The following is a 14,264-nucleotide window of genomic DNA, read 5'->3' on the forward strand; positions in this document are numbered from 1 at the left end:
TTGCCCATTACAGAAAGGGACACCCGCAGTTACAAGTGCTGAGACTGGGAGCAGAGGACATCACAGGCTGCCCTGCCTTGGCTAACGGGAGGCCACAATGCTCACTGCCCTCTGTGCCACCAGACGTTCTGCTGCAGTTGGGGACACAGAATCCCTCCCTCTCCTGTGGATCATTCACCGTGGGAGGTCTGTCAGGGAACCACTGTCCAGGGGGCCCAGAAATGGGTCAGCGCCATTGCCATCCTGTGGCCACCACCGCCTAGCTAAAGCCAATTGCAAGGCACCTGCACCCACAAGGTGGTGCTGTGGGACCATGCCTGGTCACAGCAGGGACTACCAGGCTAAGGAGCTAGCCAGGGACAGCTGTGAGAGGCCGTGTGATGTCATTCCTGGTGATCCTCAGCCAGCCAGCCAAAGTCTCCAGGGCTCACTCCCATACTGGGAATCGATCCTTCACTAGCAAACGTCCTCAGATGGCCTCTTTCTCACTGGGTAACAATCAGGCCACCACTGTGGTTTGCAAGCTTCAAACTGCCTTGAAAACCTACTTTCCAAGTCAGATCCTAAAACCAGCGAGGGAGGAGGCCCAGGCCCTGGGCATCGCCCACAAGAGCCTGCCTCAGCCACTTCCTGTCCCACACAGCGCAGCCTCACTGCCCCCCCCTCCCCCCGCCCAGCTCAGCAGACGGAAACAGTGGAGGCCCATCTAGGACAGGGCCTGCCCCTCATCTGCAACCTCATAGGCTGGCCGGGGCCTGGCCGGGGAAGGCTCTACAGTGCATGCTGGCAGAAGCAGTTGGCTGCAACATAAACTGCTGCATGCAGGATAAAGGCAGCCTTCTCCCAGGCCCCCTGCCCCCTCCCTGTTCACACTGGGCACAGGTAATGTTAGGGAGCTCAGGGCCCGGCTAAGGGGTGCCCGAGAGACTCACCTGGCATCCAGGATGGTGCGGGTGAAGTAGCGAAGGTACTTGAAGATGGACATGGAGTCCTGCAGCTTCAGGATCTCCTCTTCCTTGTACTTGAAAAGCGCCAGGGCAAAACGGAAAATAACCTGCAGGGAGGGCGGGTGGCTGCATCAGTGGGGCCCCACAGGCTCACAGTCATGGGCTCCTGGTCTCTGCTAGCCTGGGCAGCTCCCCACCTGGGTGAGAGCAGCTCCCATCAGCAAACCCAGATCCCGGCCTGCAGGAAAACTGACCCACAGGTGGTTTCCAGCAAACTTCAGCCCAGGCAGACCTCCATGGACTCCTCGCTCTGGGTTAGTGTTAAACAGAGAGTGAGAGAAAGCAAGAATGAGAGCAAGACACAGCTCACTCCTGTCTGCTGGTTCACTCCCCAAGGGTACGCGATGGCCAGGGCAGGGCTGGGCTGCAGTTAGAAGCCCAGGATCCAAGCACTGAGGCCCTCACCTGCTGCCTCCCTGGGTCTACACCACCAGGGAGACAGAGCCAGGCACTGCACCAGGTGCCCCAACGGGAGACATGGGATCTCAGCTGCTGATCTAACACACCTACCTGGACATAATTCTTAAATCAAAGCAAACCAGGCTTTTAAAACTCTCAAAACTCTACCTCCACAGGCCATTTCCATCTCAGCAAATGAAGGTGGGAGCTCAACACGGTGAGAGAAGACTTGTCTCCCTGCTCAGCTGTTGGGTGGTAGCATTTGAGCAGCTTCATGTGGCTCAGGCACAATCTACTTTCCCTGCACCACAAGCCACAGAGCCTGTCGTCCTCTAGCTCACAAAGTGGTGTCCACAGGGCCGGAAGGCCTCCTGCCCATCGCTCCTTGGGGACATGCCCTTTGTAGTAAGCACAGAGCAGGTGATGAAGGAAGCCATGGGGTCTTCTGGGTCCCACACTCAGCTGGGGCTGAGGCGCCCACGACATGAAGCCCCACTGCTTGGCCAGCTGGCTGCCCAGCAGCACCACTGCTTCTGTGGCTGACCCTGTGTCTAACTGGGCTCCAGACAGGAGGGTCAGGAGAGCGTGCACAGTGCAGGGAGACGGGGTTGCCCCATAGGTCCATCCTGGGACCACACAGAGCCCAGGCTGTACCCCTGTTGCAGCTCCATCTCAGGGACACAGTGCATGCCACATGCACCCACACCCTGAGGAGAGCCCCCCATGGCTGCCGGGAGTCTCAGCCGCATGACTTGGGCTCAGCGTGTAAACAGCTCTACCACTTACCAGGCTTGTGGACAGTTCAGTCCTGCTCCTTGTTAGACCTGTGGCCCTCCACCTACCCACCCATACAGTAGGCCCTCAGTGCTTGGCTCGGGGCTTGATGCAGACCAGATGCTCTGGCAGTAAAAGGTGGCTGCTCTTCCTTGCCCAGGCCCCAGCCCGTCTCCAGTGGCATCTGGCAACAGGATGGCTCAGGCACCGTGGGGACCTCTGCCACCACCTCTGCCCCCATTCACAGGGCTGGCAAGGAGACAAGACGAGCACACCCACCTTTGGTCCCTCGTAAAGGAAAGAGTCCCAGATCTTGAAGAGCACGTCGCTGACAACGCTGTCCACAAACACCACCAGGAACCAGTTGAAGGTGATGAGGGTGTAATCAACTTTGTGCTGCTCAAAGTGGGCGTGCAGCCGGGGCAACTTCTCACTCATCAGGTCTCTGAACACCCGCTGGTCCACCTGTGGGGCAGAGCGAAGGGAGGAGGCTGGGGGTTCCCCGTAACATCAAGAGGCCAATAAAGGATGGAGGCTGAATGTGAGAGCTCGGGCCCTCCATCCCCACCCCAGCCACATGCTGAGCCAGCACAGCTGTTCCAGATTCACCCCCCCACCCCACCCCACCCTCACTGCCCCACTGCTGGTGCACAGCAGGTGGCCACCAACAGGCACCTTTCCCCGGACCATAGTAGGGGGAGGAGGGGAAAGAGACAGTCTGAGACCTCTGCTATTCCTCAAGGCCCTGTGAGCATGCAAGCAGCCAGGGAGCAGGGCCTGCAGGCACCAGCCCGGACAGCCCACTCTCTCATGCCTCCGCCAGACTAGGGAAGCTGACACACAGAGCTCAGTGCCAAGTCACAGCAGACTGCAGAGCTGGAGCCACACGGGAAGCATGCCGGCCCCATGCCCAAGTATGGTACACCAGTCCAGGCTGGTTCCAGGACTGAACTAGCTAAGCCATAGGCGGTTACTGTCACTCAGTATCAGGTCAGGCACAGGGGAGGGCTGAACGAGTTTCAGTCATGGCATCAGGAGTTAAATGGGCAGTGGGAAGCCACACAGAGGTGCTGTGACAGCAACTGGGGGCACGGAGCATCACAGGGCCGAGCTTGGAGAAGGGGCACTGATAGCCTCCTCCAGGTCTCCCACGTGGGTGCATTCTCAGGCCACAAGCAGAGAGCTGGACTGGGAGGGGAACAAATCAGACATGAACCAGTGTCCTTGTGGGATGCTGCTGGTGCCACAGCTGGGAGGATTAGCTTGCTAGGACTGGCCCCTGGGATTGATTGTCTTTTTTTTGGTAGAGGGGAGGGGAGAATAATTTTCTTTAAAAAACAAGGGGCCTGGCACAATGGCTCAATTAGCTAACCCTCCTTTAAATGCCAGGATTCCATATGGTTTCGGGTTCCTGTCCCAGCTGCTCCATTTCCCATGCAGCTAGTTCCCTGTTTATAGCCTGGAAAAAAAGCAGCTAATGCACCAAAGTCTAAGAGACCTGGAAAAAGCTCCTAGCTCCTGGCTTCAGATTGGTTTGGCTCCAGTCATTGCAGCCATTTGGGGAATGAATCAGCAGATGGAAGATCTTTTTCTCTGTCTCTCCATCTCTCTTAAATCTGCCTTTCCAATAAAAATAAATAAATGTTAAAAAGTAAACAAAAGCAGGCCCAGCTCAATGGCTGAACCAGTTAATCCTCCCCTTGCAAGTGCCAAATGGGTGCTAGTTTGTGTCCAGCTGCTCCACTTCCCATCCGGCTCCCTGCTTATGGCCTGGGAAAGCAGTGGAGGATGATCCAAAGCCTTGGAATACTGCACCCACCTGGCAAACCTAGAAGTTCTCGACGCCTGGCTTCAAATCAGCTCAGCTCTGGCCATTGCGGCCACCTGGGCATTGAACCAGTGGATAGAAAATCTTTGTCTATCTCTCCTCTCTATTAACTGCCTTTCCAATAAAAATAAATCTAAAAAAAAAAAAAAAGCAAAACTGCCTAAGTAGCTTACAAGCCACGCTGTGTGCTGCCCCACCTTGAGAGGTAGCTCCAAGTGGCTGGACGCCTACAAAGCCCTGTGGCAGCTGTCACATGGGTGCCACGGCAACAAGCCACACCTGCCTCCTCTATTCCCTTCACCCTGCACCCCTCCTTCAACTCCTTGTGCACTCGGTGCTTCTGCTTGGCCTGTTCCATGGCCTGCATTCAGACAACCTTTGCCTGTGAGCCCCACTCCACAGCGTGGTGATGGGGACCAGGGCTGCCGACTGGGCAGCTGTGGATAGGTCTGCTGTCCACGACAGTACGGGAGGACCCCACCATCCACTCTGCCTGAGGACGTCGGAGAGCCTGGGACTTCTGAGCTGGACTTGTACTGGGCCAAGAGCCAGACACACATCTCTCTCCCTCTCCTGGCTGGCAGACTGCCTGGCTCTGGAGGCTGCCGGAGTGCTTGGCAGAGCTGGCATGGAGCGGGCTGCCAGGGAATGCTGGCTCTTGCCTCTGCCTCAGCCCCTCCCTCAGAGGCCATGCAATGACTGTGTCATTCATCTCTGAGTCGGCCACGACGCCTGGTGAGGCCCTGGCACACGGCACATACTCGAAGGACAGCACAGCTGGGAAAGCCGGCCAGCAGCTGGTCTGCAGCAGCCCCTGAGACGTGACAGGTGTCAGAGCCGCTTGTGTCCCCACTGCACTGGCACGGCCTCTGTGTCGGCGGCCTTTCGCCCATCCCACCTCTCTGCCTGTGTGTCCAACAGTGGATGAACCTGAAGAGCTGCTGTCTGATCAGACACACCTGCATGCCTCCCTTAATGCCAAGGGGGGCTGGAGAGGGGGCTGTCCTGTGGGAGGCAGGCACCTGGGCTGGAGGACTGCCCTAGCCTGGCCAGAAACCCATGGGACTGCAGTGTAGTCTGGGGCTCTGCCTACTGGGAGTCCCCCTTCTGTTTTTCTTAGCCCCCATGTACTCCTCCCAAAAGTGTTTCCCAGAAGTTTCTGGCACATCTAATCCTGCCTAGGCAGCTGCATGTCTTGGAGAAGCTGGGCATCCCAGGGAAAGGGCAGGGGACAGTGACAGTAATATTGGGTCTGAGGACCTGGATTTCTCCTCTGGTTTGCAGTGAGCTCTAGGATGGCGACAGGGCCTCATGTGTGCACGGACACTGATATGGGCCACGGATTTGCCAGGCCTTCCCGGGGAAGGTCTCCTGGGTCACTGCTGGTGTTCCAGGCTGCAAGGCAGCACAGACGTACCTGGGATCCCAGGAGGGTCTTGGTGTAATAGTCTCGCGGCATGAAGACTTCCACGATAGTGACCAGACACCAGAAGGCATCCTCTTGCTCCAGGTACAAGAGTGCCACCGCCACCAGCCTACAAGCAGACGGGCAGGACAAGGTGAGCATGCCAGCCTCAGGCTTAGATGCATATGGCTGCTGTCCTCTTGGACACCTGCCCAAGCAGTTTCTCCCTCAGATGACAGAGCCCGACCACAGGCACTCATTAGCACTCAGGACAGTGCCACAGAAGGAAAAAGGTCAGCTGCCAGGCACCTCCATCTTGGTGCATGCAGGCCCCTTCTCAGTGCTGCCTTCCTTGGACGGTATCATACTGAGCTCTTAATTGGGGGGGGGGGTGCTGGGATGGCTGAGAAGGGCGTGCCTCAGGCAAATGGGATGGGCAGCAGAAGGAAACAACTGGCCAGAAGCCAGAGAGAAAATCTGCATGTGCAGGTGTGGATGCCACACCCTCTGAGAACGCCCAGGCTGGAGAGGGTCCGAGGTCAGCAGAATATGAAGCCCATAGGAGGGAATGGCATCTGTGGGAGGGACGCACCTCTCCCAGGGAAGACCAAAGGGCTTCTACAGAGGTGTGGACACTCAGAGGTCAACAATGGGCATGAGTACCTTAAAGGGAAAGGTCCAGCACCCTGCTGCCCACATAGGCATCCTCGAGTTCCTCCAGGGGCCCTGTCAGAAGCTTCTACCCTGGGTCATCCCCATGGAGCACCTGTTAAGGGATACTATGGAGGAGCAGCCAACTCCTGTTCAAATAGGCACCCATATGAGATGCTGATGTCACAGGAAGCAGCTTAACCAGCTGCTCCAACACTGAAGACCCCCACCCTTGGCTCACAGAAGGATGCCTGCAGGGCACACAGACCATCTCCACCAACCTCACTCGACTTCACTTTCACAACCCAGCACTCAGCACCTGGGGAAGGGAGAGTGCCCCACTCAGGTGGTGGTTATCTGATTGCACCTCTGCTTACAGAAGCCGGGAAGTAGGTGAGACCTGCGGAAGGACCCTGGTCTACATGGAGTAAGGTCGTTCAGGGGCTAAGATGCAGCCAGCTGAAGAACTGTTAAGAACAAAGCCCCTGTGTGCACACAGAGCAGCTGTGAGCTCTCACTGCATACACCACACACTGATGAACTCCAACTTCTCATCACAACTCGGGTGCCATGAGACCCCGCGCTATGTCCTAGAAACTGGACTTTGGTGTTCCTGTGGGACCCTCAGCTGTGCCAGAACCAGGGACATCATATCCTAAACCCAGATAGGGAGCACGGGATTTCACAGGCCAACCAGGAGGGGAGGGGCTGCGGAGCACTGGGGGTAGGGCACCCACCGATTGAGGCCCTGGCAGTAGCCAATGTCTGGGTTGCGCCAGGAGAAGGCGAGCAGGACATTGCGTAGCTTCTGAATGCCCTCGGAGGTGGGGCTTGAGTAGTGCCTGTTGTTGGGCAGGGTCCGCAGCAGGTCCAGCTCGATCTGCTTGGCAGCTGGGTTCTGCTTCTCCAGCGCTGTCTGTAGCAGGGACTGGAAGTAGCCGGGCTCGGAACCGTCTCTGAACTTCTTCCGGTGCTGGTCCACACACCACTTCCACACCTGGGAGCGGTGCTCATGGGGGATGCCGGCCCGGATCAGGTTCTTCAGTTCCGGGGAGCGCACCATCTCCCTGTTCATCGTGCTCGCAAAGTAGTTCTCCCACTTGACGCCGGTGGACACGTCCTGGTTCTCCGTGAGGTACAGCGTCTTCAGGTCTAGCGCGCGGACCTTGGCCACCAGTTTCTCCTCCTCACCATCCTCAGGCACGGTCCTGAACCCATAGATGTCGTACTCACTGGGGGCAAAAACAGACAAAAGAAAGTTGGGGGGAGGAGTCCTGGGAGCAACACAACAGTGCAGAGGACCTGGACACCAGGGCGGCTCTACATGACTCTCAGGAACCAAGCAGGCGTCTGGAGTTGGGATAACAGGCCTCTCACCCAGCAGGGCCAGGATGGCTGACCACCTGCGTGAAACAAACTCAATGAGGCTTCTTCTTGATACGAGCCCAGATGGTTACAAATTCTGAGTGTGAAAAACACAGACAGAAATGCAGGCAATACTGTAAAATGAGACACATAACCGGGCTGTGTCCATGTGTGTGTTCATGCAGCACCTGATGACATACGCACAACCTCACGCTTCAGATGTCACTTAACAAGGGGAAAAACAAGGAAAAGAATGTCTGTGGTCCCCAAGACATCTGTACCCTGGTCCCAGGAACCCGGGACTTCCCAACTGCTCTAGGCTGTGCTCTGCTCTGCACCTACCCACACCTGCCCTGCACCTGCCCACACCTGCCCTGCACATCCCACACTTAGTACAGCAGCCAGCACAGGGCAGTGCTCTGAGGGTGTTTAGGCTGTGTGTGGGGTGGTGCTGCGCATGCACCATCAGCACCTGTTTTCAGTGCCACTTGAGCAGTCACATGCTGGATGCACAGACAGAGGAAGACCCAGCCAAGCAGAAGTAGGGCTTCCCCTGGCCCGGAGGGTGGGTAGCAAGAGTCAGACATGATAGGGTCCCTGGGGACAAGAGGGTGGAACCAGGAGAGCAGCATGGACTGAGGGAGTTCCCACTTCCCCTCACTTTGACATTTCATGAGTCTTGTGTTCAGAACCTAAGTTATGTGAGTACCTAATCCTAAGATTTTATGAAACACCCAGCAGTGCTGTCTGTGTCCAAGTATATTAGTGGCAAGTATGCCCCTGCTCACCCCAGATTCTTGGCTTGCTCTGAGCCATGTAGCCCAGGAAGCTCCCCACTTCAGGACCCCCGTGGTGCAGGTGTATCTCAGGTCAGGAGAAGGACCCAGTTCCCTGGGAGATAGCAGGGACAGGATCAAAAGCTGCCCGGACACGGTACAAGGTCTACAAAGTCCTGAGACGTGACGTTGGGACTGGCTCTGCTGCCCCTGCTGGGCTCCGCGCAGGACCCATGTGATGCGTGGTTCTCGTGCTTGGCCACAGCTGCTAGAAGAGGATCACAGAGGTGGGGTACCACCCCCTCGCCCTCCCCCAGCACCTCTACCTGACTAGGTGGGGCTTCACGAAGGCCTGCTCTGGCTGCTCCGGACTCTCGACCTGCAGTGCGTCCTCCAGCAGCTGTGCTATGACCTCCCGGGCAGGACCCTGCTCCTCTGAGCACACTGGTGTCTTCATCTCTTGAAGCAGAATCAGGTATTTGCTTTCGATCTGGCAGAGCTTGGCTTCCAGGCTAGAGTACTGGAGAGAAGGCGGCATGATTACCTTGCCACCAAGACGGACACAAGGCCAGCAAGCCCAAGGGGCTAGAGATACCTCCTACACTGAGATGGACACAAGGCCAGAGACTCCGAGGGGCCTCATGGCAGATGGCATGGGAAGTGAGCCAGACTGTGTTAGAGACAGGAGGTTGCTTGCTGCCTTGGGCCATATGTCAGGTCTGAAATGGCTGCCATGGACTCCCTCTTCGTTCTCGGTGGTCTGTCCCTGTACCTCCAGGTGCTAACACAAGATCCCCTATGGACAGGGCTGAAGTGTGCTGGCAGAGTGCCAGTCCTCAAGGGCTGGTGCCATGTGGCACAGGGGCCACCATGGTGTCTGGCCCATGCTGCAATGCCTTAGGGCATGGTGACTGAGGGCTAGCTCCTGTCTGCTACCAGATCAAACGAAAAATCAAATCCACTGTGGCAAGCATGTAGGAATGGGTATGGGCAGATATACTGAGTCTAAAAATGTAAGGGTATGTGTGTGTGACAGCTGCTGCCAGGCACCAGGACTGCGACTCCCTGATCACAGCTGACATGCGTGTGGTCCCGGCCGTGGCAGTCACTCTCATCCAGCCCTCTCCATAGACACGAAGCTCAACAACATAAACCTTACTCCGGGGCATTTCCCATCGCAGCCTACTTTCCACTGATATATCCATGAATACATCAGTCTGTACGGAGGCCGAATCTTGGGGTGTTTGTCTTCCCCATGGGCTGGCGTGACCCAGCACACAGCTTTTCCCACCACCCATGTTTAAATGTGCTTTATGGCAGCAACTGCCGCCCTCCAAGTACCAGGCAGAACTGGCTGCAAAGCATGCTCATTCCAGATGCCTCCCTCACCCCTCCCTTCCACCCACATGACCCACCTTGGCCATTAGGTCCCGCTCTCTCCTTTCTGCATTCCTTCGTAGAGCCGAGAGCTCCAAAATCTCCTTATTGAGGAATTTATTTTGGGTTTTGTATCCTTGCAGACTATCCTGTTGCCAAAAAAAAAACAAAAACAGCTATCAATTTCCATTGGCTGAACACCAATGACATGACTGACATCTTGGTGGCTTGCCCATAAGACAGTCTGGCTGCCTCAGACCAGAAGTTAACAGGAGCGAACGTTCTTCCCATCTGTTACGGGCAGCATAAACGCAGGAACTGCCGTCATAATGGAGGACATAAGGAAATATCTATCTACCTGACAATAGCAACCTTCATAGGCCTGATTTCCTAAAACAATGCACAATTTTTATTCATTGCAACAGCACCAAACCTTACAGCAATATCTTACTGTTGTGTTCTGACTAGGGAAACAATGGTTTCCCCGAGTCTTAACTTAGTCACCTGATGTACTGAAGGCCACCTATGTGGGGACAGGGGCCCAAGCACTTGGACCATCTTCCACTGCTTTCCCAGGTACATCAGGTGGGAGCTGGATCAGAAGTAGAGCAGCCAGGAATGACTGGTTCCCAAGTGGGATGCCGGCATCACAGGTAACAGCTCAACCTGCTGCACCAATGAAACTGTACAAATTCATCCTTCCTGAATGTTCTCCCACCCTTTTCTGATTATTTTGTCTCTTATAACCCAACAGACTATAGCATGAGGCTGTGCAATCTCTCATAGAAGAAATTTTGTCTAAGGCAATTCAGAGAACAGGTAGGGGTGGTCCAGACAGACCATGAGTCCCGCGCTGTTAGAGAAGGGAGGCTGCTGGCACACCCCAAGGGCCAAATCTGTAGACATTCCTGTCCCCAGCACTGGGCATGCGGTGTCCCCCACACCATAGCAGACACTCCTGTCCCCAGCACCAGGCATATAGTGTCCCTCAAGCACAGCAGACACTCCTGTCCCCAGCACCAGGCATACAGTGTCCCCACAACATGCAGGAGCTCTCCTTGCTGCTGCTATCTCCGGAGCCTCGGCCACTGGAGATACACCCAGGTGGGCTGAACACAGACATCCTTCCTGCCGCATGACTCACTGTGGACCAGGCCAGGCCTGGCTGCAGTACCCATCAGCAAACATGTGGGCCAGGCCTGCCTGGGCCAGTCCACAGCACACACTGGCATGACTGAGAGTGAGGAGGGGGTGCAAGCCAGGTTGGGTTGCACTGCAACACCTGCCAGTTCACATAACGGCAGGTGCTGAAAGTGGACCAGCCTGGGCTAGGCTGCTGCACCTGCTAGCGAGAGCTGGAACTGAGGCGGGATAGGGTGAGTCAGGCTGCAGCATTTGCTGGTATGCACAAGACCCAGGGCTGGGACTGGGCCTGGTAGAGGAAACTTAGGGACCCCTCCCCCGTGGACTGCTGCTTGCACTAGGAATGTGAGAGCTGGGACTAAGGTGGGCTGCCTGGGCAGGGCTGCAGTACCCATCAGCTGGCATTTGGATTGGGTCTGGGAGCAGGCCAGGCTGGGTTAGGCAAGTGCCCAGACTGGGTATGGCAGTACCTTCTGGCTAGGGCAAGACCCAGGGCTGGGAGTGGGCCTGGCAGGGAAACTGGGCACCTTTCTGCTGAGCTGCAGCCCCCGCTGGTGGGCATGAAAGTCAAGGCTGGTGGTGGGTCAGGCTGGTCAAGGTGGTGACACCCGTCAGCATCAGGTAGATGGGGCTCAGCTAAGCTGTTTACCCATGATTGTACAATGGAGAGACAGATAGGATGCAGGACAAGCCAGGTTAGCTCACAGCACATGCAAAAAAACAAAACAAACAAAAAAAATCAAAACAGAGCAACCACATACACTAAAACTCAAGTATATTCAAGATTGTATACACTCATTAAAAGGAATTCCATTGGCAACTCCAATAAGGCTTAAACAGAATGGCTAGCTTTACAGCAGACACGAGTGGGAGCACCAAGCAGTCAGACTGGGACTCTCCCTGTTGTCTGGATTTTCTCCTTGATGAATGTTCCAGTGGGTGTTGTCGTGGAGAGGAGGCCACTGCAGCAGCCCATGTGCACCCCACACCCAGGCAGCATTTGTTGAACTTCCCCATGCTCTAGAATGTGCAGGCTCGAAGGGCACCATCGGGAATGAGGACAATACTCTCACCAGCCATTGTCCCTCCAGGACCAGTTCCATCTCAGGGCCCAGACACTCTGGGAGCCACTGAAAATTGCAAGAAGGGTGAGGCTGGGGAGGAACACTTTGGGGCCAGGCAGTATGGGTGCCCATGGCCTGTCTATGGCCACTGGCTGCAGTGAAAAATCTTCCAGCTTCTCCAACACAACCTCCAGAACCAGAGGCAGTGAGGACTCAGGCCCTCTCTGTGGACTTGCTGACCTTGGCCACAGATCACGCACTCTCTCCTCAGGACCCTTGGACTTCACCTCCAGCGCCCCAACTCCCTCAGACACGCAGCGTGTACCTTCTGCCTCACCAGCTGGCCACCACTCTATGCATCACACGCTCAGTCATTTCTGGTCAGGAACCTGCCCCACACTCCATGACTGGCCCAGTGAGGGACTTGAGAGGAGCCCACTGGCATTTGGATTGGGTCTTTGAAGGCATCAGGACTGTCTGTCCCAGCTGGGCTATGCGTGTGGCAAGGCAGCAGGACCTGGGCATGTAGGGCAGGCTGCACAGAGGGCAGGAGCAGCCCCCAAAGTTCCCTGGGATAGGGACGTCCTCAGTGTGCAGCCGAGAACAAGAACCATGTCTCAGCTGCCTGATGGGATGGCACAGAGGGGCAGGACCTGAAACCCTGGAGCACAATTCAGTGTGGTGGGACTGAGGGTGTGTCTTCTGGGGACATTCCATATAACGTGAATGCTTTGACTATAAGTCTTGCTATGCTTGTTGAAAGAATCCAAAACCTAAAATAGAGACCCATCTGCTCAGCGGTCACCTACATCAGTGCCAAGATCAGGGCCTAGAGCGGAACATCAAGGTCAATGGGGGTGAAGGGGAGGGTGGAATGGCTCTCGTGCCTGCGCCTTGCTCTTACCTTCAGCCGGTCCACCTCCAGCTGGTCACGGCCAGTGGGGGTGGTTGGCGGGGAGATGGGCCCAGCAGGGAGAGGGGAACCGCTACCCTCGCACTCGCTGAGCTTGACAATGACCTCGTCCTTGGCTTGGATGGTCTCCATCAGCATTCCTAGCTGCTCGTTGAGCTCGCCGACCTTGCCCTTCAGTGTCCGCACTTCCAGCTGAAGGCTCTCTCTCTCTAGGCCGCACCGTTCCAGCTGGCCGGTCAGGCCTAGGATCTGGTCATCCTTTTGGTGTAGGAGCGCCAGCAGCCCCTTGGGGATGCCCTCCGTGGGCCGGCTGCCACTGAAGTACCTGTCATACTGTGAGGAGCGCACCGTCTGCTGAAGCAACCGCACCAGCTCCTGTGGGAACAGAGGAGGACAGACGGAGCATGCTGGCAGGGCTAGCCCCAGGGGGACAGTGGCCAAGAAATGGCCAAGGCACGGGGAGCAGTGGCCAGGGTTTGGGGAAAGGCAGATGACTGAAAACACTGTGCTTCCTCTTGAAGGCTCTCAAAATAGAAAGACAAAAAGAATTTACTCCCTAAAAGTCAGTGAACAATACCAGGAAACAGGAAGTAAAGGACTAGTACCCTGCAACCGATGAGAACAACTCCTGGTAAATGAGCATGAAAAGTCCCTACTAGCTGACAGCCGGGGTGGCTCGGCAGTCACATGTTGCTAGGTGTGATGAGCTTGAATTCTGAAAGAGGCCCTGTTGTTTAGGTGGAAGTGGAAACTCGGACAACTGGTCAATTACTCTGGACTGAAGCTGTGTTTGGAAAGGTTCAGTGATGGGCGCAGGAGCAAACACCGCCACAGCCAACACGAAACTTGGGGAAACAAGCTGACTCTGGGAAATACAAACAGGGCTTTCCCCCAGTGGTCCTCGGTCTCTCCCCCTGCTGCCCAGGGTCGAGACAGGAGCCCAGGGAAGGCAAGTTACCTTCTGGCTGGCCAGGTCCTTTTTTAGCCGCTCCAGCTCTTCCTGCTGGCTCTGCACCTGCAGCTGCTGCATATCAGGGGCCGGCTTGCCAGGACCACTGCCTGCTGCCACGCCCTCACCCACAGGGTCCCCGCTGCTGTGCCGGTTCTTGTACGACCCGATGATGTCTTTCAGAGGACGCTTTCCTTTGTAGGCATTCCGGCCAAAGTCAAAGGGGAATCCTGAGCTGGTCACTCCTACACAGAGACAGGGCGGCGTTGATGTGCAGGGTGCATCTTCCTGGCAGAAATTACATCAGAGCAGGGAGGGGCCCACAGGGAGGCCCACCCAGGCCTCCGAGGAAATGTGTGGTAAGGGGGTCCATCACCCCTAATGGTCTAGCAGAGGTGGGGAAGGGCCTGCCAAGGCAACTCCAGACAGGACTGAAAGTTCAGTAAGTCTATTACAGGCTCATTGGCAGATTCAGTATGACCTGTGTGGCCAGCGAACAATGCTATAAATACCCAACTGGCCCTTGGTAAAATAAAAGATCCCTACCCCTGGGAGATGATGATCCAGAGAGGACACCTGCCTCAGAAGGCCATGGTCTGCTCACCAGCAAAAG

The 14,264-nt window shown here is 56.1% G+C and overlaps 1 protein-coding gene across 1 annotated transcript in view; it reads right to left on the bottom strand.

The window, feature by feature from the left end:
• Positions 1–14,264, bottom strand: part of TBC1D2B (TBC1 domain family member 2B) — a 54,945-nt gene that overhangs the window by 2,707 nt on the left and 37,974 nt on the right. Inside the window, exons 5-12 of the mRNA XM_012927719.2 lie at positions 13,661–13,896; positions 12,694–13,077; positions 9,621–9,731; positions 8,532–8,725; positions 6,802–7,296; positions 5,426–5,543; positions 2,460–2,645; positions 933–1,054 (exon numbers count right to left, since the gene is read on the bottom strand). Of these exons, the coding sequence (XP_012783173.2) occupies positions 933–1,054; positions 2,460–2,645; positions 5,426–5,543; positions 6,802–7,296; positions 8,532–8,725; positions 9,621–9,731; positions 12,694–13,077; positions 13,661–13,896 (1,846 nt within the window). The remainder of the gene's footprint in view (positions 1–932; positions 1,055–2,459; positions 2,646–5,425; positions 5,544–6,801; positions 7,297–8,531; positions 8,726–9,620; positions 9,732–12,693; positions 13,078–13,660; positions 13,897–14,264) is intronic.

The sequence above is a fragment of the Ochotona princeps genome, chromosome 6, assembly GCF_030435755.1.
Source record: "Ochotona princeps isolate mOchPri1 chromosome 6, mOchPri1.hap1, whole genome shotgun sequence".
Lineage (NCBI taxonomy): Eukaryota > Metazoa > Chordata > Mammalia > Lagomorpha > Ochotonidae > Ochotona > Ochotona princeps.